This window comes from Labeo rohita, chromosome 19 (assembly GCF_022985175.1).
Source record: "Labeo rohita strain BAU-BD-2019 chromosome 19, IGBB_LRoh.1.0, whole genome shotgun sequence".
NCBI classification, from domain to species: domain Eukaryota; kingdom Metazoa; phylum Chordata; class Actinopteri; order Cypriniformes; family Cyprinidae; genus Labeo; species Labeo rohita.
In genome coordinates this window covers 11,906,476-11,929,858 of record NC_066887.1, presented here as the reverse complement: position 1 = coordinate 11,929,858, position 23,383 = coordinate 11,906,476, and the positions used below count along the sequence as shown (strand labels likewise).

General features: G+C 37.4%; 3 protein-coding genes across 5 annotated transcripts; all 3 read left to right on the top strand.

Moving 5' to 3' along the window:
- The first annotated feature begins 689 nt into the window (after positions 1-689).
- zbtb8b (zinc finger and BTB domain containing 8B) lies at positions 690-8,014 on the top strand. Of its 3 annotated transcripts, XM_051136757.1 has the most exons (6): positions 692-779; positions 1,485-1,631; positions 1,749-2,043; positions 2,528-3,570; positions 3,796-3,953; positions 7,379-8,014. In XM_051136757.1, exons 4-6 carry the CDS (start codon positions 2,556-2,558, stop codon positions 7,682-7,684), a joined length of 1,479 nt encoding a protein of 492 aa, XP_050992714.1. In that variant the 5' UTR covers positions 692-779; positions 1,485-1,631; positions 1,749-2,043; positions 2,528-2,555; the 3' UTR covers positions 7,685-8,014. The 3 variants fall into 3 exon arrangements, with proteins under 3 accessions (XP_050992713.1, XP_050992714.1, XP_050992715.1); XM_051136758.1 differs by lacking the exon at positions 1,749-2,043; XM_051136756.1 differs by lacking the exons at positions 1,485-1,631; positions 1,749-2,043 and having other exon boundaries at positions 690-779.
- Positions 8,015-8,693: 679 nt separating this feature from the next.
- Positions 8,694-16,364, top strand: LOC127181811 (tissue alpha-L-fucosidase-like). The gene is made up of 8 exons (XM_051136759.1): positions 8,694-9,053; positions 9,146-9,280; positions 11,548-11,685; positions 11,849-11,954; positions 12,045-12,245; positions 14,334-14,524; positions 14,789-14,888; positions 14,997-16,364. Exons 1-8 carry the CDS (start codon positions 8,701-8,703, stop codon positions 15,126-15,128), a joined length of 1,356 nt encoding a protein of 451 aa, XP_050992716.1. The 5' UTR covers positions 8,694-8,700; the 3' UTR covers positions 15,129-16,364.
- A 528-nt stretch (positions 16,365-16,892) lies between these two features.
- LOC127181812 (tissue alpha-L-fucosidase-like) lies at positions 16,893-23,112 on the top strand. The gene is given in 10 exon segments (XM_051136760.1): positions 16,893-17,259; positions 17,261-17,281; positions 17,322-17,402; positions 17,487-17,621; positions 19,711-19,848; positions 20,005-20,110; positions 20,201-20,401; positions 20,522-20,712; positions 21,187-21,286; positions 21,368-23,112. Coding segments are annotated over 10 exon segments (1,356 nt in total). The 5' UTR covers positions 16,893-17,008; the 3' UTR covers positions 21,500-23,112.
- Positions 23,113-23,383: the final 271 nt, after the last annotated feature.

Here is a 23,383-nt window from a genome sequence, read left to right as displayed (position 1 = left end):
AACAGAAGAGCTGTTTATCAATAAATGTGAAAACAAAGTAACTGGCGTTACTTATTTGAAAAAGTAACTCAGATATTTTTCTTGTAAATTAAAAAACTTTATGAGTTAAAAAAGTAACTGATTACGTAACTCGCGTTACTTGTAATACTTATCCCCCAATACTAGTTATTGCCGCCTCTGTGAATGAGTGATGAGAGGAAACACTGAACATTAACTTGCCATTGATGCTTTAAAAATCTATAATTTATAATGTTATTCAAATAGTTTAAATTCCGAATTTAATTTAAATTAATCTAATATTGTTTTAATTAAGAAATGATTCAAGAAAAATTACAGCCAGCATGTTCCTAATCCTAACCATTATTTAATCTAACTTAATTTAATTGAACTGTTTGTCTTATGTGTATTAGGTGGGAACATAGGACCTTGGGGACATACAGTAGGAACAGGGCTGCTAACTGCATATCCCGTTTTTTAATCATTTTTTTTATTGCCACTTAAATGATAACAGCTGCAGTTATCACATGCAGTTATAAGAGCTAACGTTACTCAAATTGTATGCAATAATGCTTCGAGTGTACATTAGTGTGCATTGTGAACATCATCGAATGGCCGACATCCGACGTAGTGCACTATCTAGGGGATAGCAAACGGTTTGTAACACTCCTCCCGCTGCCATGGAAGCGACAGGAAGTACAACGTAGAAATCGGGAAGCAGTCAATCAGGGAGACATTTTTAAAAGACCACCATGAAAAAACAACAAAACAGACACCTAAATGTAAGTATAAACAAATGAATTTTAGCATCAGCATATTAAAGCTGTTCCGAGTGCGCTGGATTTGATACGATGCTTATTTTTCTTATTGCTCGCTGCTGCTTCATGTAATTCGCTTATCACTGAAATTCATTGCTGTGAACCATAACGATTGTCACAATAACATTTCTGTTGTTCATAAATTATAACCACCGATATGTAGCCAGAGTTCGATTTGGTTCAGATACTTTTGGTGCCGTTGTGACAGTGATATAACCTTCACTAACTTCGTCTATATAAAAGTATAGTTCACTTTAAATGTTTGTATAGTGTATTTTGAATTAATTAACAATATGATATTGGTATGATAGTCAATATAACGTGGCTAGACTTCTGAAATGGAAACTGTAACTTATCAATACCTATTAACTAAAAACGAGAGAATACAGACAATGCATTTAGGCACTGTATTCCATATACAGTTGAAGTCAAAAGTTTACGTACACCTTGCAGAATCTGCAAAATGTTAATTATTTTACCAAAATAAGAGGGATCATACAAAATGCATGTTATTGTTTTTATTTAGCACTGACCTGAATAAGATATTTCACACAAAAGACATTTACATATAGTCTAGAAAATAATAGTTGAATTTATAAAAATGATCCTGTTCAAAAGTTTATATACACTTGATTTTTAATACTGTGTTGTTACCTTAATGATCCACAGCTGTTTTTTTTTTTTTAATCCATCTTTTCACACTGAGGGACTCATATGCAAATATTACAGAAGGTTCAAACACTCACAGATGCTCCAGAAGGAAACATGATGCATTAAGAGCCGGGAGGTGAAAACGTTTTGAGTTTGAAGATGAAGGTAAATTTAACTTATTTTGTCTTCTGGAAAACAAGTAAGTATATTCTGTAGCTTCTGAAGTGCAGTACTAAATGAAAAAAATATGATATTTAATATGATCTTCAATCTGTTCAAAAGTTTACACCCCTGGCTCTTAATGCATCACGTTTCCTTCTGGAGCATCAGTGAGCGTTTGAACCGTCTGTAATAGTAAAAGAGTCCCTCAGTTGTCCTCAGTGTGAAAAGGTGGATCTCAAAACCATACAGTCATTGTTGGAAAAGGTTCAAATACACAAAAAAGCTGAAAAACAAAGAATTTGTGGGACCTGAAGGATTTTTCTGAAGAACAGCAGGCAGTTGAACTGTTCAGGACCAACAAGGGACTCATGAACAACTATCACTAAACAAAAAAACACAGCTGTGGATCATTCAGGTAACAACACAGTATTAAGAATCAAGGGGATGTAAACTTTTGAATGGGGTCATTTTTATAAACTCAACTATTATTTTCTCTTGTGGACTATATGTAAACATCTTTTATGTGAAATATCTTATTCAGGTCAGTACTAAATAAAAAATAACATGCATTACATGTGTATGTAAACTTTTGACTTCAGCTGTAAATGTAATGATGTTTTTGGGTCAAAATGATGATGTTGTAATGTTTTAGGCTCAAAGCACAAGTTACATGCTTTCTGTAAATTTAGTTAATTTATTTATTTTTTCCCATATCGCAGTGTACTTTCACCCATCTGGTATAGTTAAGGTGTGTGCCTTAAAATGGGTACATTTATGCAAACAGGACACCAAAAACTATTGACCTTATTGAAGGTTTATAGCAGTTTGAGAATATGGATTTATTTCATAGAATATTTTCTCGTGATCATTAATTTATTCGTTCTCCTTTGTTCTTCCAGAGAAACACATGGCTGTAATACAGTGAATATGGAGGTTCCTTCCTACCTGTCCCGGCTCTTGTCCGAGCTGAACGAACAGCGTAAGAGGGACTTCTTCTGTGACTGCAGCATCATAGTAGAAGGACGTGTATTTAAAGCACATCGTAACATTCTCTTTGCCAGCAGTGGTTATTTTCGGGCACTGCTGGTGCATTATCTCCAGGACAATGGCCAGCGACACAGCACAGCCTCTCTGGACATCGTCACAGCCGAGGCGTTCTCCTTCATCCTAGACTTTCTATATTCAGGTCGCCTGGACCTGCGCAGCGACAATGTCATTGAAATAATGTCAGCTGCGAGCTACCTGCAGATGACCGACGTGGTGAACTTTTGCAAGGGCTACATCAAATCATCCCTGGAGATCTGTAACAGGGAGAGGGAGAGACACAAAGACTTGGATAATAGCGAAAACCCAGTTTCAGCCACCAGCGCTCCTGCGGCATCCACTTCAGATGCCGACCGAAGGACCTGTCAGGTCACCGAGGCTCTCAGCCCTGATGACGCCCCAACGGCTGCTGTCTGCACGCCAGTGGCCACCAGTAGCAAAGACTCCGAAGGCGAAAACTCCCAAGGAGCCTTTCCCAACCATCCTCCCATGAATGCTCCACTGAAGATCAGTCCAGGCCCAGATTTGGTAAACTCATCCACCCCAGGTTTGCTTCTAGGTTTGGTGCATCCCAAAATAGAGTATGACCCTGATGAGGAGGGCGAATCTTCACGGGAATCCAAAGACACGACTCTCTATCAAGTGCCAAATCAGGATGAGGAGAGAACTGTTAACAATAGCCCGGCTCCAAGCACTGAACACTCCGTATCGTTTGCTAACTGCCCGATGAAGCAGTTTCCAGACGTGCTGTTCAGAGCTGGGATGAATCCTAACCGCGATGAACACTTTTCCCAGAGTTTGGGGTACGTTGGTGGATTTGGTCGTGGCGATGACGTGCTCGGTCCTGCAGGGCACTGTGGGATGGAGATTCAGAATGACTGGTATGGGGATGATCCAGGTGAGAGATGCTGAATAAAATCGCAACAGTCAAGCAAATTGCATACTGCAGCGTAGGTACTACATTTAGTTTGAAACTTGCTTTGCCACTATGGAAAAAGTATGTTCCATATAGTGTGAATGTATGTAGAATGAATGAAATTTGCATGTACTACTCAGCTTACGTACTGTTTTTAGGCATATTTAGATGCAGGGAATAATTTTTGAGTTGCGTGTGTTTACACAGGGAGGCTGCACAAATGTCCGTTCTGCCCATACACGGCCAAACAGAAAGGCATTTTGAAGAGGCACATCCGCTGCCACACAGGAGAAAGGCCTTATCCTTGTGAGGTCTGCGGCAAGCGTTTCACACGACAAGAACATCTTCGCACTCATGCAATTTCTGTAAGTCCTTGGGAGATATCTGAATGTGTAGCTGTAAAGCATCTTAGGGTGACTTGTGTGCTTGTGACGTTAATGTTTAACTGTATTAAAAGTAGTGCACTCATTACAGAGATAATTTAACAGGCTTTTTATTAGAGATGCACCAATTGATTTGCCCTCAAGGGGCACTGACCTAGACCAATAAATTTAGTTTCTCAATATATGTCCTTCTCTCAGGTTTACATAGGGTGGAGAAATAATCCTTTGACATGGTTAAAAATAATTATTGTTTCCTGTCACGATTAAGTTTCCCTCCAGTGGGCGTAGTTCTCAGCTAATGTGATACGTTTTTGGGTCGACCGCTTATAAAAAAGTAGTTCTGGGTTTTTTAGCTTGTTTACTGTACACCTTGTTACATAGCAGCTTTTAGACATTGTTCTGTTTTTTGTTATAAGTCACAAATGACAAGGAGGCAGCTTCCCACAATACAAAGTCAATGGAGAGCGTTGGATTGCCCACCAGCCACCTAGCAGGGCTCCAGACTGCAACTAAAACAATCCAAAAATATTAATTTGTGAGCACCACTGGAGACAACATAAATTTACATGTTATGACACAGAAATTTGCCTTTTTCCTGATTGTTTTACAGTCGCATTTTTTATTATGTTGACGTAATAAATTGAGATGATGTGCATCAAAGTTAAAGTGGAAAAAAGACTTTCAAACAGTCCTCATCTTTGCCAAACAGCAGCACTGATGCATACCTGCTAAACGCAGCTCTAGTTGTGCAGCATGAGAGAGACAATTCTTGTTTATAATCAATACCATGGTTTCTAATCAAGATCTTAAAGCAGAAGACCACTTCCAGAACAACAATTTACACATAATGTACTCACCCCCTTGTCATCCAAGATGTTCATGTCTTTCTTTCTTCAGTCATAAAGAAGTTATGTTTTTTGAGGAAAACATTTTAGGATTTTTCTCCATATAATGGACTGATACGGTGCCCTGAGTTTGAACTTTTTTAAATGTGGCTTCAAACGATTCCAAATTTGGTTGTAAACAATCCCAGCCAAGAAAGAAGGGTGTTAGCGTTCTAGCGAAACGATCAGTTAATGTCATTAAAAAATACAATTTAAATACTTTTTAATCTTAAATGCTCATCTTGCCTTTCTCTTCCTGAACTCTGTGTATTCTGACTCAAGACAGTTAGGGTATGTCAAAAACTCCAATCGTATTTTCTCCCTCAACTTCAAAAATCATTTCAAAATCATTCTACATCACTGCAGAAGTACCGACCCAGTCTTTGCAAAGAAGATCAAACACCCTTAACAAAAAAGGTAAAAAAGCGATATAGGATGATTTTGAAGTTGAGGCAGAACATGAGTTGGGAGTTTTTCGACATACCCTAACTGTCATGAAGCAGAAAAAAACAGGTCAGGAAGAGCAAGACAAGAGGAGCATTTGACATTAAAAAGTATATAAATTGTATTATTTTTATGAAAATAACCAATTGTTTCGCTAGATAAGACCCTTTTTCCTCAGCTGGGACCAATTACAACCGCATTTAGGATCGTTTGAAGCCGTGTTTAAACTGCATTTTGGAAGTTCAAACTCGGGCACCATATCAGTCCATTATATGGAGAAAAATCCTGAAATGTTTTCCTCAAAAAACATAATTTCTTTAGGACTGAAAAAAGAAAGACATGAACATCTTGGATGACAAGGGGGGTGAGTACGTTATCTGTAAATGTAAGTTTGTGCATGGCATGTGACATTTATAGCATTTTTTGAGGAGGAGCCTAAATTACACTCAGTGGCCAAGTGATGCTTATGGTCCATGATACTGGCATAAATTCTGTGTAATAATTCTTTGTGACTGTATATAGTTCTCAAGTTGGAAAAGACATTTAGTTCCCACTTTAAGTGAAACTTAGTTCCCAGGACATACAAGATGGATTAAAATGTGATAAAGACGAGATAAAGCGCTTTGTTTTGTTTCCTATAGGAGCCAATCGCTCCTTAGTTGATTTTTTTTTTTTTTGGTCTGGAGCCCTGACTAGCATTCCAAAGTGTTTAATCTTTCAGAAATAGTCATGCTTTTGATAGACATTTAAATGATTCTAGTCATTTTATTTATGTAGTGCGTTTCACAGTACAAATTGTTCAAAAGCAGCTTTACAGAAAATCAAGTTAATGTTTATAGTATTTAATATCTTCATGCCTTATAGTTGCATTTAGCAGACTAGAGCTGGGCATTAATATACTTTACATTTTGCAACCATATATAAAACAAACAGTTGAGATTTGCTATATAGTATGTAGTGTTTTATGCAACTTAAACTGTATGTATGGAAATAAAGTTTACATACAGGGCTGCGTTTATATTTTGTTATATACACTATCAGTCAAAAACTTTTGAAACTACAAAGAAATTATAGAAATGAATACTTTTATTTAGCAAGAATGCTTTAAATTGATTAAAAGTGATAATAAAGACATTTATAATGTTACACAAGACTTCTATTTCAGATAAATGCTGTTCTTCTGAACTTTATTCATCAAAGAAAAATGGAAAAAAAATTCTACTCAGCTGTTTTCAACATCATAATAATAATAAAAGTTTTTTGACCAGCAAATCAGAATATTAGAATGATTTATGAAGGATCATGTGACTGGAGTAATGATGCTAAAAAAAACACAGGAATAAATTGCATTTTAAAATATATATTTAAATAGAAAATAGTATTTTAAATAATAAAATTATTTCAAAATTTGACTGTTTTGCTGTAATTTGGATCAAATAAATGCAGGCTTGGTGAGCAGAAGAGACTTTAAAACAAACAAACAAAAAAAAACGTTCAAAAACTTTTGACTGCTAGTGTAAACAACTGCAGTACAGCATAAAGTGCTTTACATGAGAGTACTGTATGTATGCAGATAAAGTTGGATGTACTCTATATCCAGCAGAGCTGGAGTAGATTACTTACGAATTGTAGTCCGTTACTTATTACAGATTACATAATGAAAATTGCACTTGGTAGCATAGGTTACTCATTTTAGGTAATGTATTCTGACTACTTTTTAGATTACTTTTTTTTTATCAAACTTGTTTTAAACATGCTATTAAACGTACCATTTTTTAAAAATAAAAATATGAGAATTGCATTATAGTAATGTGGGTTTGTGAGTTGATAAAAAGTGAATAATTAAATCATAAAACTTTTGTTTTTTAGGTTTAAACCCTTGAACACAAAACATAGAAATATTTTCTTTACCTGCATGTTAATGTGACCATTATCCATCAGTGAACTGTAAACATGCAAATGTATTGTTAAATTATTAAAATATTAACGTGCTATTTTACAATAGTTCACAAATTAAAATGTTAAAATACAGCATGAGTGTTTCTCATCAAAATGCTTTTTTTGTTTGTTTGTTTGCAGGTCCATCGCTCCACCTGGCCCATTGTGTGCAAAGGCTGTCGTCGAGTGTTCTCAGGCATTGTGTCCCAAGGAATGAAGCGATTTGGACTTTGCGATGGCTGCACCTTTGTAACTACAACCAATGAGGATCCCTCCTCCATGAACCTCAGCATCCAGTCTGAATCTATGGAGAGAGGCACTAGAGACTCTGACTGGCCCGTGTTCATGGTGGAAGGAGATGAAGCGGAGCCGAGCGCTAGTACTGCTGGACAGGACAATAAGCAAAATGTTGCAAAGCAGCTTGCAGAGAATGGCACTCTGCTGTAGATTAATTATACTTGAATGCTTACCAAATGAATAACAAAGAATAGTCGTTGGAGTGCATAAGAGCCTGATGGGAGGGTGTAAAACCGGTTTAGTCACTTTTTTCTCATGTTATTTGTGGGTTAGAAAAGATGGTTTGCAATCAGAAGATTAATTTGTATCAGAAACACTACACAGCTGGGAAAGCTGTCAATAATTATGTTTGGGTTACGTCAAATCTGGCTAAGCACTAGCTAATTTTGGATTATGAACATATTTTGCTGTATGACAATGAGGCCACAACAGATTTTAATGTGTTGTGGCAGTTGTGTGAATAAATATTTTTATGCTTCAGAGTGAACTGCCTTAAATACTTTCAGGGACCTCAGTGGTCCTGTCAATTTGTTTGATTATATAAGTGTTATGAGTATCATAAAGTATAAAGATTTGTCATCAAGAACCTAAAAACATGTTATTGGTCATTTAAATTGTTTAACTTACTTATTGTTTAGCCTATATATTACTTTCTGCTACTTGTCAGGACGAAGTCATTACAGTTTAAAATAAGGGAAACTTCATTTATTAACTGGCATTTCTCCTTTTTGCAAAAGGAAATGTTTACATCCGCGAATGACAACTGAAACCCTTTCACCAGTGTGGCGCGATTCCCGAGCAAATGACTCTAAAGAGTCGGTTCTTTTTAGCGAATCAAAGCATACAACATGCAAATGTAATCCCATTCAAGGCATGGTTTTGATGTATTCCTGAAGCCATTACGGTTCCTGTTCTTTGCGGTGAGTTGTTTTGCAGGTAGCCTAAGTCATGTGTTGTAGTCACATGTTGGAAATCGTATGATAAACCAGGAAACGCAAACAGTTTTCGGGTTTTGATATCTGTGTTATCCAAGTTACGCCGGTACAACCATTTCTCTATTAAGTTACATAAAAGTAAGTCAGTGCATGCTGACGTTAGTGCATTAGATTCACCTTTAGTATCACGGTGACCGCACTCGCGTCTGTGAAGTTAAGTTGCGATCAATCATGCAAGTGACTCGGAGTCAGATGTTGCAGTTTCTTTGTCTACTGTTCTGCGCATCATTTATCGAGACGCGATATACACCCGACTGGGCCAGTTTGGACTCCAGACCTCTGCCTGAATGGTACGACGAGGTGAAGTTCGGGATCTTCGTTCACTGGGGGGTGTTTTCAGTGCCCGCGTTCGGCAGCGAGTGGTTCTGGTGGAACTGGAAGGGCGCAGAAAATCCCGCCTATGTCCAGTTCATGAGCAAAAACTACCCGCCTGGATTCAGCTATGCTGACTTCGCACCTGATTTCCATGCGCAGTTTTTTGATCCAGACGAGTGGGCTGATATCTTCGAGGCTTCTGGAGCAAAGTATGGTACTTCAGATATGGGTTTGCACTTTTGCAGTGATGCTCCCGATGTTTGTTTTACACATTTCTGCTTTTGCTTGTCATTTTGCGCAGATATGTGGTCCTCACATCCAAACACCACGAAGGCTTTACAAACTGGGGGTCCCCGAACTCCTGGAACTGGAATTCTGTTGATACTGGACCTCACAGGGATCTTGTTGCAGATTTTGGCACTGCTATAAGAAAGAGGTATTGGCGGTGCTTTAAGTGCGTACTGGTGGCACTTCTGTATTTTAGCCTTTTGCGTATCGGCACTTCTGACGTTGCAACACCGGCACCTCTATTTTTTTCCACTTTAAGCACTGTGGTATTGGGTCACATTTACTGAAAAGCACCATTAATGTGCCAATGCGAGTGTGAAGTTCTGCGGGTGATAATTATCTGCAACTGCCAATTTGCAATTTAAAGGCCAATGCAATCTACAAGAATAGCCCAAACACGCAGAGCCCATGATAATCGTGCGGGTAAACTACTAATAACATGCGCAAATGGGTTAAAATAGACTCTTGCTTTTTGCCGTTAAATAATGGCACAAACACCAGTAAACTGGTTACCTCTGATTAAATCACCCTGCATGATTCATTTAAAACTCACATACAGTGGGTATGGAAAGTATTCAGACCCCCTTACATTTTTCACTCTTTGTTATATTGCAGTTACATTTTACATTTGTTACATTTACATTGTTACATTTGTTCATTTTTTTTTCCTCATTAATGTACACACAGCACCCCATATTGACAGAAAAACACTGAATTGTTGACATTTTTGCAGATTTATTAAAAAAGAAAAACTGAAATATCACATGGTCCTAAGTATTCAGACCCTTTGCTCAGTATTTAGTAGAAGCACCCTTTTGATCTAATACAGCCATGAGTCTTTTTGGGAAAGATGCAACAAGTTTTTCACACCTGGATTTGGGGATCCTCTGCCATTCCTCCTTGCAGATCCTCTCCAGTTCTGTCAGGTTGGATGGTAACGTTGGTGGACAGCCATTTTTAGGTCTCTCCAGAGATGCTCAATTGGGTTTAAGTCAGGGCTCCGGCTGGGCCATTCAAGAACAGTCACGGAGTTGTTGTGAAGCCACTCCTTCGTTATTTTAGCTGTGTGCTTAGGGTCATTGTCTTGTTGGAAGGTAAACCTTCGGCCCAGTCTGAGGTCCTGAGCACTCTGGAGAAGGTTTTCGTCCAGGATATCCCTGTACTTGGCCGCATTCATCTTTCCCTCGATTGCAACCGGTCGTCCTGTCCCTGCAGCTGAAAAACACCCCCACAGCATGATGCTGCCACCACCATGCTTCACTGTTGGGACTGTATTGGACAGGTGATGAGCAGTGCCTGGTTTTCTCCGCACATACCGCTTAGAATTAAGGCCAAAAAGTTCTATCTCGGAGTCCTTCAGGTGTTTTTTAGCAAACTCCATGCAGGCTTTCATGTGTCTTGCACTGAGGAGAGGCTTCCGTCGGGTCACTCTGCCATAAAGCCCCGACTGGTGGAGGGCTGCAGTGATGGTTGACTTTCTACAACTTTCTCCCATCTCCCGACTGCATCTCTGGAGCTCAGCCACAGTGATCTTTGGGTTTTTCTTTACCTCTCTCACCGAGGCTCTTCTCCCCCAATAGCTCAGTTTGGCCGGACGGCCAGCTCTAGGAAGGGTTCTGGTTGTCCCAAACGTCTTCCATTTAAGGATTATGGAGGCCACTGTGCTCTTAGGAACCTTAAGTGCAGCAGAAATGTTTTTATAACCTTGGCCAGATCTGTGCCTTGCCTCAATTCTGTCTCTGAGCTCTTCAGGGAGTTCCTTTGACCTCATGATTCTCATTTGCTCTGACATGCACTGTGAGCTGTAAGGTCTTATATAGACAGGTGTGTGGCTTTCCTAATCAAGTCCAATCAGTATAATCAAACACAGCTGGACTCAAATGAAGGTGTAGAACCATCTCAAGGATGATCAGAAGAAATGGACAGCACCTGAGTTAAATATATGAGTGTCACAGCAAAGGGTCTGAATACTTAGGACCATGTGATATTTCAGTTTTTCTTTTTTAATAAATCTGCAAAAATGTCAAAAATTCTGTTTTTCTGTCAATATTGGGTGCTGTGTGTACATTAATGAGGAAAAAAAGAACTTAAATGATTTTAGCAAATGGCTGCAATATAACGAAGAGTGAAAAATTGAAGGGGGTCTGAATACTTTCCGTACCCACTGTAAATGTAGCGTCTGGAAGGATAAGCCCTACAAATGGAAGTTAGCCAAAAGAATAACATTGTCCATGCTTTTTCATCGCAAGAGGATTTGCATTAAATCTGTCACTGTGTGCTCGACTGCTTCTAAAAGCTACATTCATGTATTGTATACAAAAATGTTCAATGAACTGTATCTTTCTTTGACAATAACAGTGGAAATGTTCAATATCTTTATAGTAGCCGTAGTTTAATAACGTATCTTTGTATTAGGTCTCTGCATTATGGACTGTACAGCTCACTGTATGAATGGTTCAACCCCCTCTACCTGACTGACAAGCAAGCTGGTTTCAAGACCCAGGAGTTTGTTGAAAAAAAAGTCATGCCAGAACTCCACAATTTGGTTAACAGGTAAATTTGCATCAGTCATGTGATGGTACAGGTGGAAAACAAATAGCAATTGTTCATTACATAAGCCTGACGTGTCTGTTCTATTTGTTTGTGCAAATATCAGCCATTACAGTCATGGTGTGACATTTCTGAAAGATAACTGGTGATGTTTTTGATAATTCAGGTACAAGCCGGACTTGATTTGGTCAGATGGGGACTGGGAAGCACCTGACACTTATTGGAACTCTACAGGATTCCTAGCCTGGCTCTACAATGACAGTCCAGTCAAGGTGAGATCATCGCATCATGTTGTTCTTATTTTAAAATTGTCTCAAATTATAATTCAGGTCATGATGGCTGCATTATTTCATTTCTTACAGGATGTGGTGGTGACCAATGACAGATGGGGGGCGGGCTGTTATTGTAAACATGGAGGTTATTACAACTGTGCTGACAAGTACACTCCTGAACAGCCTCCCAAACACAAGTGGGAGAAATGCCAGTCAATGGACACAGTATCATGGGGTTATCGGCGAAATATGAAGCTAAGCGATCTGATGGATCTACCAACTATTATAAAGGTGGGATGTGTTGCCAATAGGCAAAAGTTCTTGCCTTAGATAATATTATTAGATTCTTGTGTTGTAAAAAAATTATTGTTTATGTTTATACAATAGTTATTTCTGGTCCTTGAATCTGATTGGCTGAGAGGAATGCAGTATTTTAGTGATATCAGAACTTCAGCCGCTTTACAGTTTGTATTACTCCGCTTGCGGTATTTCTCACAGCGACTGTCATGGCGGACACCCAAATTCACGATAATTTTATAAATAATAAATTTATATATCATATAAATTTATTTATAAATAAATTTGTCACTGAATGTAGTTTTAATGGGTTTAAGACATGAATTTTTAAATTATTTTAATATGTTCCTTGAGGTTTAGTTATAAATAAATATATATAATAAATACGTGGAAAAATTATTATTTTTAACCCTCATTCTGACCCGCTGTCTTTTTTAAGGGGCGGGTCATTTAAAGAAGTTCAGTTTCAGAACAAAAATTTACAGATAATGTACTAACCCCCTTGTCATCCAAGATGTTCATGTCTTTCTATCTTCAGAAATTAAGAAATTATGTTTCTTAAGGAAAACATTTCGGGAATGTTCTCCATATAGTGGACTTCAATGGTGCCCCAAAGTTTGAACTTCCAAATTGCAGTTTCAAATGGCTCTAAATGATCCCAGCTGAGGAAGAAGGGTCTTATCTAGTGAAACGGTCAGTCTTTTTCTAAACAAATTGACAATTTATATACTTTTTAACCTCAAATGCTTGTCTTGTCTCATGTCTGTGATGCGCATGCGTAGTCTGTTTAATCCGGGTCAATATAGTTAGGGTATGTTGAAAAACTCCCGTCTCGTTTTCTTCTTCAGCGTCAAAATTGTCCGACGTCGCTGTTTTAAATTTTTTTTTGTAAAGGGTGTTTGATCTTCTTTGCATGTTTGCTTTGTAAACACTGGGTCGGTACTTCTGCGGCGATTTAGACAAGACGAGCGTTTGAGGTTAAAAAGTATATAAATTGTTCATTTGTTTCGAAAATGACCGATCGTTTTGATAAGACCCTTCTTCCTCGGCTGGGATCGTTTGGAGTCATTTGAAGCTGCATTTAAACTGCATTTTGGAAGATTTAACTTGGGGGCACCATAGAAGTCCATTATATGGAAATAATTCCTAAATTTTTTTTTTTTCCATCAAGAAACAATTTCTTATCAGCTGAAGAAAGAAAGACACGAACATCTTGGATGACAAGGGGATAAGTAAATGATCTGTAAATTTTGGTTCTGGAAGTGAACTTCTCCTTTAAGGCTTCTCAGTAATCGGACACTGTTATGATTGGCTAACATCATGCATAGGAAACAGTATCAACGCCCCCTCGCTATTGTCTGTGATTGTTTGGACAACATGATTTAAAAAAAAGTCATTTCCAGACAAAGCATTATGAAATAATTGACTTACCGCTTGTGATGCAGCGGCAGTCAGATCTAGTACCGCTTCATCTTTCAACAAATGTTTGTTTGTGAACTCTCCATGACACTCGATTAGAAAACAACATGCTCCGAAGTCCGAACAATCCTCTGACACGATCCAGGATGCCTTTAAAAATAAACTATCCACTTCTTCCTTATGCTGGGATCCTTCTGATATCTGTACAAAGACGCAAACAAGCTGTTTAAACCAAACGCATCAAAGCGAACTTTCTTTCACTTCATTTGTCCTATTGACAACAGACTTAAACTCGTGGACTGTGTCAGAAAGCAAACACGCAGCTATATACTGTATCCAGTGTAGACCAGATGGCGGCAGTGATTATAATTTCTACACTCACATTCAGCGTATTCAAGTAATCCGCTGTTAAGATACTGAATGCCAGTGGGCGTGGCCTATGGTGAGAAGATGACTGTTCGTCGATGTCTTGTTCTGGAGGCAGTGTTTATGCAAATGTTTGAGGAGGAAGTTTTAAGCTATGTAACTTGCAGGATGTTTTAACGGTACAAAGACCTCTTATATGCCAATAGGTCAACTACTCTAGTGATCTTGCTCATATAAAACATATGGACACAAAAGTTTCAAGTGGTACTTTATGACTCTCATTTAATGTGACCACAGGATCTGGTCTACGTGGTGGCATTAGGGGGGAATTACCTGTTGAATGTGGGGCCCACGGCAGATGGCACGATTGCACCTGTCTTTGAGGAACGTCTCAGAGGGATTGGAGCCTGGCTGAAGGTCAATGGTGAAGCCATCTATGCAACTAAGCCTTGGAGAGTTCAGGCTGAGAATGCTACTGTTCCTGTCTGGTGTGTTGATGTTGTTATTCTTCCTCTTATCTGTCCATGCCTTACAGTTCCTTTATAAAACTTTCAGAATCTAAACTACTAGGCACTTACCCATATAGATGTGAACACTGTAATACTGATCATATTGTTATAAAATATTTTAATACTTTAAAAGCAGCCTGAATTCCTGTGAGCTCAGTCAATCATGATCTTGCTTCCTTCTCTGCCTGTTCTTGGAGTCTTGCTCATAAATTGTAGTATTTAAAATGTTTTTTCCAAATCCAGGTATACGTCAAAAAATAGCACTGTGTATGCAATCTTCACCTCCAATCCCATGAAAAGCGCCTTAATGCTTTCTGCTCCCAGAACCTCCAGCAGTACAGTGGTAAATATTTATAAATTCATAAGCATTTTAGAATAAAATTGCATAAAATTATTGCATTCAAAAAATACATTTTATGATATTAATGAAGTGTATTTTATCACTGTTCAGGTGACTTTGTTGGGGAACCCTAAGCCTTTGAAATGGGCTCCGTTGCATTCAACAGGTATAATTATTCTGCTGCCTGATCTGCCGTTGTCACCTGCTGAAGCCTGGACACTCAAGCTGGATTGGGTGGCCTAAAGCCCTTGAAACTATTTTGTAGATTTTAATAAATTTTAAGGATTTTAAGAATGTTTTGTATAAATAAGGGTGGGTTTATAAACTGAATAAAACATACTTTTTTAAATAGTCTTAATTTTATGCTTTTCATAACTTGATAAAATATTGCATGTCAAATACCTTGGAAATTTAATGCTCTTGTTATGTCATTTGCTTGATTAACAAGTGTTATGAGTACTAGGGGAGAGCGAGGACAAAAGTAAAAAAGCAATTTTCTCAGAGCCCTGAATGTATTTACTTTCCAAGCTATGACAGCACATTCAGCATGCAGCCCCTGATGGAGCTGAAAGCATTTTTCGAGTACATTAAGTAAATTACTTAAGCAGTAATTTTTTCAAATTAGTTGTGTTGTATTTCTACAGTTTATTTAGTTCTGTAACACATCCTGAAGTTTGCCTTTTCAGAGTTTTAAGTATAAAAGTAAATCAGGTTTAAATGCCCCGCTACAGTGACAACAAGCCACTACATGCTAATGTGGTAAATTCTGTCTTGCATCATTTTTAAAACATATTTATGTCATATTATACCAAAAGAATATGCCAAGAGTGAGGGACAGGTTCATGAGAGGGTGTTTCTGAGCATCTGTCGGGAACATTAGTCCTAAGTCGCATTTACCTTAGTCATATTTAGGTTTTAGCCACACTGTACCTTAGCTTTTCCACCTCCACCTATAAATTTGCAGTGTTTGCAGTGTTTTTATGCACATTTTGAATTTATGCATAAAAACAACTGGATGGAAATATGAATATGAAACATTTGATAAAACTGTTTTCATCTGTAATTCGATCATTTTTTGCAAAAATAAAGGACGTGTTACATATTAACAAGGTCATAGTCAGGTATATTTAATAAAAACAAGAGTAAGAAAAAATCTAGTTTGTATTCTTGTTACTTTTGACTCATCGGTTGGGGTCGAAAGTAACAATGTGCAACTTATGTTCAAAGTGAAATTATTCTGAAGTCTTTCTACATTTGTACAAAACCACACTTCTGAGTTACTGGTCACAGCAAAAATATATCTTTGTCTACAACATTATCTATTTAAATTATGTTTTTCTGAAAACTGGTGCTTTCATCCCCGCTCTCCCCCATGTCTGTTGCAGAGGTGTAATGTTATGAAACTGAAAGTAAAAGCATGCTGCTGAACTATTTTTTTTTTTATGATTGTTAGGCTAAAATAAGTTGTGGTTATAGGGTAGAGTGGGGGAAAACACCCCCCTTAAGGAGTGTGTAATTTTTTTCGGTGAAACTCAAGTTAAATGTGTTCAGAAAATTTATAGACATAAATTATAAACCAAGTATGAAAAATGTCCAGAGTTTTCATGTTATTAGATTTTTAACAAAATCCTGGGTCCCCCTAACCTGACAAAGCCATTTGCTTTAAACATTTACACCAAAATCAGAGTACAAGCATTTATCTTAAAATGAAAAAGAATATAATCAGTAATTACAAAATTATAATAGCCTGTTTGAAAAATGTTGTTAGCTAATGCTAACTGCCTAGCTAAATAGCTACCTGATACTTATTTGAAGTCATTTTAAAATATAAAGTCCAAATATTTTTATTCAACCAACTAGTTAAAATACATTTGATGGAAAAACAAAGGATTTGCCCATTAACTACAGTAATTGCCCATTGTGAAGTTATTAAAGTCATAGTTCCTTTATTCCATGCAATGGTTTTGTAGGTAAGGTGATGTGCTGTAGTCACATGTTAGATGTCATATGATAAACCCGGAAATAAACCCTGGTGTCGGATGAAATCTCTCTTTAGTGTTTAAGTGTATATTTACATTGCTGATTACGGTGTGCACGTCTTTGAAGTTAGGTTGTGATCAGTCATGCAAGTGACTCGGAGTCAGATGTTGCAGTTTCTTTGTCTACTGTTCTGCGCATCATTTATCGAGACGCGATATACACCCGACTGGGCCAGTTTGGACTCCAGACCTCTGCCTGAATGGTACGACGAGGTGAAGTTCGGGATCTTCGTTCACTGGGGGGTGTTTTCAGTGCCCGCGTTCGGCAGCGAGTGGTTCTGGTGGAACTGGAAGGGCGCAGAAAATCCCGCCTATGTCCAGTTCATGAGCAAAAAACCCGCCTGGATTCAGCTACCCGCCTGGAGTTTTTTTCAGCTGATATCTATGCTGACTTCAGATATGGGTTTGCACCTGATTTCCATGCGCAGTTTTTTGATCCCGACCAGTGGGCTGATATCTTCGAGGCTTCTGGAGCAAAGTAACTTATGTATTTCAGATATAGGTTTGCAGCGTTGCTTCCTGAGTTCTTGATATTTATGCTTTTGTTTGTCATTCTGCGCAGATATGTGGTCCTCACATCCAAACACCACGAAGGCTTTACAAACTGGGGGTCCCCGAACTCCTGGAACTGGAATTCTGTTGATACTGGACCTCACAGGGATCTTGTTGCAGATTTGGGTGCTGCGATAAGAAAGAGGTAGGCTGTTGTGTGTTTGTAGGGCAGACCGATGGTAATTCTTCTTCTTCTTCTTGGTTTTTAACGGCGGTTGACAACCAACGTAAATCTGTGCATAACCGGACCGATTCTCAATGTAAATAAGGCTACATTATCTTTTTAACGCGGAAAAATGCCACTTTTTTTTTTTTTTTTCCAGCGTGGAAAAGTTACCCAACGTCAGTGTTGGGCAAGTTACTTCCAAAATGTAATACATTATATATTACTAGTTACTGTCTTTTAAAAGTAATTAGTTACATTACAATATTACTTTCTCTGAATTGTAATGTGTTACACTACTTTTAAGTTACTTTTGAGTTACTTTCACCAAAATATCCACAGAAGTATGACTAGGCATTATAAAATACCAAAATGTAGTTTATTGCTGCTCATTATAGTCCAGGGTAATGAGGTATGTCAATATATTAAAAAATCATATTTAGATAGGCTACCGGTATGTAAGTCTACATTAACGCTACTTGTAGTTTAAGTTAAACACAAATAACCACAAAAGTTCTTAAATTTGTAAATAACGCTGGTAAATAAAGTGAATTGTTATAATGTTCAACAGGGGCGATTCTAGGATTTTCATTTTAGGGGGCTCAGCCCCCAGTGAGGGTATAATAACAAAAATTAAATAAATAAATACAATAAAAAATGTTTGACTAATAGGGGTGGTATACTATACTTATTGCAATATTCCACTGTATTGTATAGATAGGTATAACGTTTTATTACTGAATAAGCCAAATACAAGTCTTTCTGATCTCACACACCCCTGTTTACTGTACAAATACAAAATTTTACTGTTTGCATTTCTAGTACAAGCCCCGTTCCTTAGCTGAAGTATGCAAACATCTTTGCCACATGCACTAGAAACAATTGAAAGATAAATTTTCAAATGAAAATGGCAACGGATCGTTTTATAAAGTATGCGTTAATGTGCTTCATTTTCGCTGGAGGAAACAGCTGTGGTGTGATGAGGGGTGAACACAGCGAAAACGTAGGCTACAGTAGATGCGTCATATTCTGAGTTTGCATTTCACTGTTTTTATACTGAATCTGTTTTTTGTGAGATGAATTAATGCATGTTCACATTTAGTCTAGAATACCGTAACATCATGTTTACTCTCAATTTCCCGACAGGAGACCTGTCAATCAATAAATGGGGGAAAAAGTAACTCAGATATTTTCTTAGAAATTCAAAAGTAATGCGTTACTTTACTAGTTACTTGAAAAAAGTAATATTGCGTAACTTGCATTACTTGTAATGCGTTACCCCCAACACTGCCCAACATGCACATTACTACATAAGACTACCCCAACTTACAACTAAAATCATTCATATAACTTTTACATCAGTTATCCTATTCAATAACAGAGATTTCTTCTTAGCTCTAATGCTGTTCTTTATAGAAATTAATGAAGGGCTGTAAAACGATTAATAAGATTCAAAATATAAATTTGTTTACTATATGTGTGTGTACTGTGTATATTATGTATATATAAATATACACACACTTATATATTAAGGAAACCATGTTACGTTTATATTTATATAATATAAACAATATGCAAGTATAAATATATATACATACAAATATTTTTTTTTTTAAATATATACATATGTGTGTGTATTTATGTAATATATAGTATGTAAACATGCATACTTTTATTTTTGAACGCGATTAATAATGATTAATCGTTTTGCAGCCGACATTATTTTATTTCATGTATGTGACATTTTTCTAAATAAAGCTCATTTTTAAACCAATATCAATATCCATATAATTAGGTATTTGTATAATTTTGTGACAAACCTCAAAAACAGTTAACAAAACAAAACTGACTCTTTATAGAAACAACATAACAGAAAACCTTTACTTGAATAAAATAAAATAATATGATAACAAGCATTATATCAGTTTTTGTACAGCTAAAATAAGTGGAAGCAGATGACACAGAAAGTCCTGCACATTCAAGTAAAAAAAAGGCCATGCCTGCTCTTACGTTAGTCTTTGTGTACCTTTTTCCTGAATTTTATTTAAAAATGTTGAATTTCTTATATTAGGTCTCTGCATTATGGACTGTACAGCTCACTGTATGAATGGTTCAATCCCCTCTACCTGAGTGACAAGCAGTCTGGTTTTAAGACCCAGGAGTTTGTTGAAAGAAAAGTCATGCCAGAACTCCACAATCTGGTTAACAGGTAAATTTGCATCTGTCATGTGATCATACAGGCTGGAGAACGGAGAGCATTTGTTTGCCTGACTCGTCTGTTGTATATGTTTGTGCAAAGATCAACCATTACATTACATGGTGTGACATTTATGAAAGATAACTGGTGATGTTTTTGACAATTCAGGTACAAGCCGGACTTGATTTGGTCAGATGGGGACTGGGAAGCACCTGACACTTATTGGAACTCTACAGGATTCCTAGCCTGGCTCTACAACGACAGTCCAGTCAAGGTGAGATCATCGCATCATGTTGTTCTTATTTTAACACCGTCTCAAATTATAATTAAAATCATAATGGCTGCGTTATTTCATTTCTTACAGGATGTGGTGGTGACCAATGACAGATGGGGGGCGGGCTGTTATTGTAAACATGGAGGTTATTACAACTGTGCTGACAAGTACACTCCTGAACAGCCTCCCAAACACAAGTGGGAGAAATGCCAGTCAGTGGACACATTATCATGGGGGTATCGGCGAAATATAAAGCTAAGCGATCTGATGGATCTACCAACCATTATAAAGGTGGCAAAAGTTCTCGCCTTAGATGATTTTACTAGATTCTTGTGTTGTAAATGCTGCATCATATATGAATGAAACACATGGAGACAAAAGCAACTCTCATACTATATGTTGTGACCTCAGGACATGGTCTACGTGGTGGCATTAGGGGGGAATTACCTGTTAAATGTGGGGCCCACAGCAGACGGCACGATAGCACCTGTCTTTGAGGAACGTCTCAGAGGGATTGGAGCCTGGATGAAGGTCAATGGTGAAGCCATCTATGCAACTAAGCCTTGGAGAGTTCAGGCTGAGAATGCTACAGTTCCTGTCTGGTTTGTTGATGTTTTTATACTTCCTCTTATCTGTCCGTGCCTTACAGTTCCTTTGAAAAACTTAAAAAAAACTATTGTGGTCGCAGCGATAAAGTGTCACTTGTAGACCGTGACGAGAATATAACAGGAGCCATTTGAGCAAAATATAGTTTAGGATTCATAGGCCACTGCTTAAAATGAGGAATTTAAGGCCAATCGTAAGAGCCGATTCACGGTACCAGCCTTTCCTGGGCACTCATTCTCACTAAATCCACATTTACCCTGAAATTGTAAATAAATCGGTCATATGATGATATGATTGTCATTAGTGATTTGAAAACTCAATCTATTTATAAGCAGCCTGGTTTCTTGTGAGATGATTCAGCAGTAGTTTTGCTTCCCTCTCTGCTTTTTTTAGTTAGCATGTGGTGTGGTAATATTAAAGCTGTGAATGCTTTGTTAATTTCAGGTTTCTCAATTTTACTTCAATTCCAGGTATACGTCAAAACACAGCACTGTGTATGCGATATTCACCTCCAATCCCATGCAGACCACCTTTATGCTTTCAGCGCCCAAAACCTCATACAACACAGTGGTAAATATTTATTAATTCAACTTTTTTTTTTTTGTTAAGATATCGATGAAACATCTGTGTTTGTTTTGGATCTCTGTTCAGGTGACTTTGTTGGGGAACCCTGAGCCTCTGAAATGGGCTCCTCTGGAAACATCAGGATTTATTGTTGTGCTGCCCGATCTACCCTTCTCACCCGCTGAAGCCTGGACCCTCAAGCTGGATAAGGTGGCCTAAAGCCTTTAAACCATTTTGTAGATTTTAATGAGACTCTCAGGGATGTGATTTTCCTTTTTGAAGAGTATTGCACATGTGAATGGCCTTAAAGCATTTCACAGTTTGCTTAATAACTGTTTGTTTACAAATGCATTCATGCATCTGTATGCATGGATTGCTCCCAACCTAGCAGTTGTGTGCAGAAAACCTTTAGCATTTCAGTCAAGCACCAAATGAGAGTAAAAATTGTTGATGGTGAGTATATTAAACTCTACACACAGTTGATGTGATTTATCAAATCTCTAAGGCTTTGATTTTAATTTCCATCTTCTCCAAATTTTAAAATCAAAACAGCATTGTATTGTAATTTTCCAGTTCACTGTTATTATTACAATAGTAATATAGTTAGGGGCCAAAAACTTGGGGGTGCTTTTGTGACTTTTTGTGTGCCTTAATATGCTCAAAAACTGAAAATTGGCACACATGTTGGAATACGTGGGCATCAGGGAAACTGGAAAATGTATTATAACTTCCTCATACATGGTCGGGTTTTGATCAAACTTCACTGATTTGTTTGTTGTATGAGGCTGATCACAGATGTAACTATTAGAAGTCAAAGTTTTAGGGCCACAAACTGGCAGCAGGAAGAATGTCATTTTTAAAATGCTTCTTTTACTCGATTTGCTTCAGACTTCATCAGAATAATGTCAAAACCCTACAAGTGTAAAACTGGATTGTTTTCATACTCTTCCTAGGACAATCATGCAATTCACACCAAGCTTTGTCAACATGATGTCAACAGATTAAAGATGCTAAATTGGGAACTTTTTTTTGGATATCTTGAATGTTGTTGTAATTGTGATTTATTAAAGGGCAAATAAGGGAAAGTGCATTATCAAAACGTTATACATACAGAGAACAAGTCATTCTGATTAAACTTGCTTAGTTTCATGAATTTACAATGCTCTTGGTTCTAATAGCAAATTAAAAACATTAGACATTTCAAATGTACAAACATTTGTACTGTACACACTAAAAAACGCTGGGTTAAAAACAACCCAACTTGGGTTATTTTGACCCAGCATGTTGGGTTAAATGTTTTTACCACACATGATGGGTTGTTTTATTAAAGTCAACTATTGTTTAAACATTATTATATTGCTGGCTTAAAATGGACTGGAACTTAAAAAGAACACACAGAATTACTAGAGGCAACAGAAATAATCAATAATAATAATCTGGGTAAAAAATATTAAAAATAACCCAATCAAATGACCAAACAAGCATTTGGGTTAAAAAAATAACCCAGCACCTGGGTAAAAATATTGAAATCAACCCAGTAAAATGACCCAATAGGCTGAACCCAGCACCCAGCAAAAATGCCCCAGCATTTTTTTTTTTAGAGTGTGCTGGTAATATAATTTTATATAATTGTTTCACAAATGCTTAAAGACAAATTTTCCTGATGCCACCTGGGGCTTGGGCGCGTCATCGCTGCTAGCAGCTATATAAACATGTTTCTTTGATTTTTTTTTTTTTTTTTTTTTTTTTTTTACTGCACTGATCACATTTTTGTAATGAATTTGTTTTAAGAAAGTTTTGTATAAAGTTTTTATTGTATAGAATTTGATTGCTCAATAAAAATGCAAAAGCAAATGTCCATTTCATATTGTTATGCTGCTTTCCAGACAACTCGAAATTCAGATTTTTCCCACCTCCTACTTGGAAATAACTTCTAGAATGCCAGTCGGACATCCAACCTGTGAACTTGGGGCAGATTTGACCCCACTGCTTCCAGCAAGCATAATATGGAGCTACTACCTTGTTTCAAACTTAAATTAAGTTTAGAAAACGATACCTTAATTTTCGCTTTTCGTCAGCTGGTGAGCGGCAGCGTTTTATGTG

Bases quoted from the DNA above. Each gene is read 5' to 3' on its own strand.
- zbtb8b (XM_051136756.1), top strand. From the start codon at position 2,556: ATGGAGGTTCCTTCCTACCTGTCCCGGCTCTTGTCCGAGCTGAACGAA. The intron at 3,571-3,795 runs GTGAGAGATGCT...GTGTTTACACAG, and splicing joins CTGGTATGGGGATGATCCAG to GGAGGCTGCACAAATGTCCG. The intron at 3,954-7,378 runs GTAAGTCCTTGG...GTTTGTTTGCAG, and splicing joins TTCGCACTCATGCAATTTCT to GTCCATCGCTCCACCTGGCC.
- LOC127181811 (XM_051136759.1), top strand. From the start codon at position 8,701: ATGCAAGTGACTCGGAGTCAGATGTTGCAGTTTCTTTGTCTACTGTTC. The intron at 12,246-14,333 runs GTGGGATGTGTT...ATGTGACCACAG, and splicing joins ATCTACCAACTATTATAAAG to GATCTGGTCTACGTGGTGGC. The intron at 14,525-14,788 runs GTGTGTTGATGT...TTCCAAATCCAG, and splicing joins AATGCTACTGTTCCTGTCTG to GTATACGTCAAAAAATAGCA.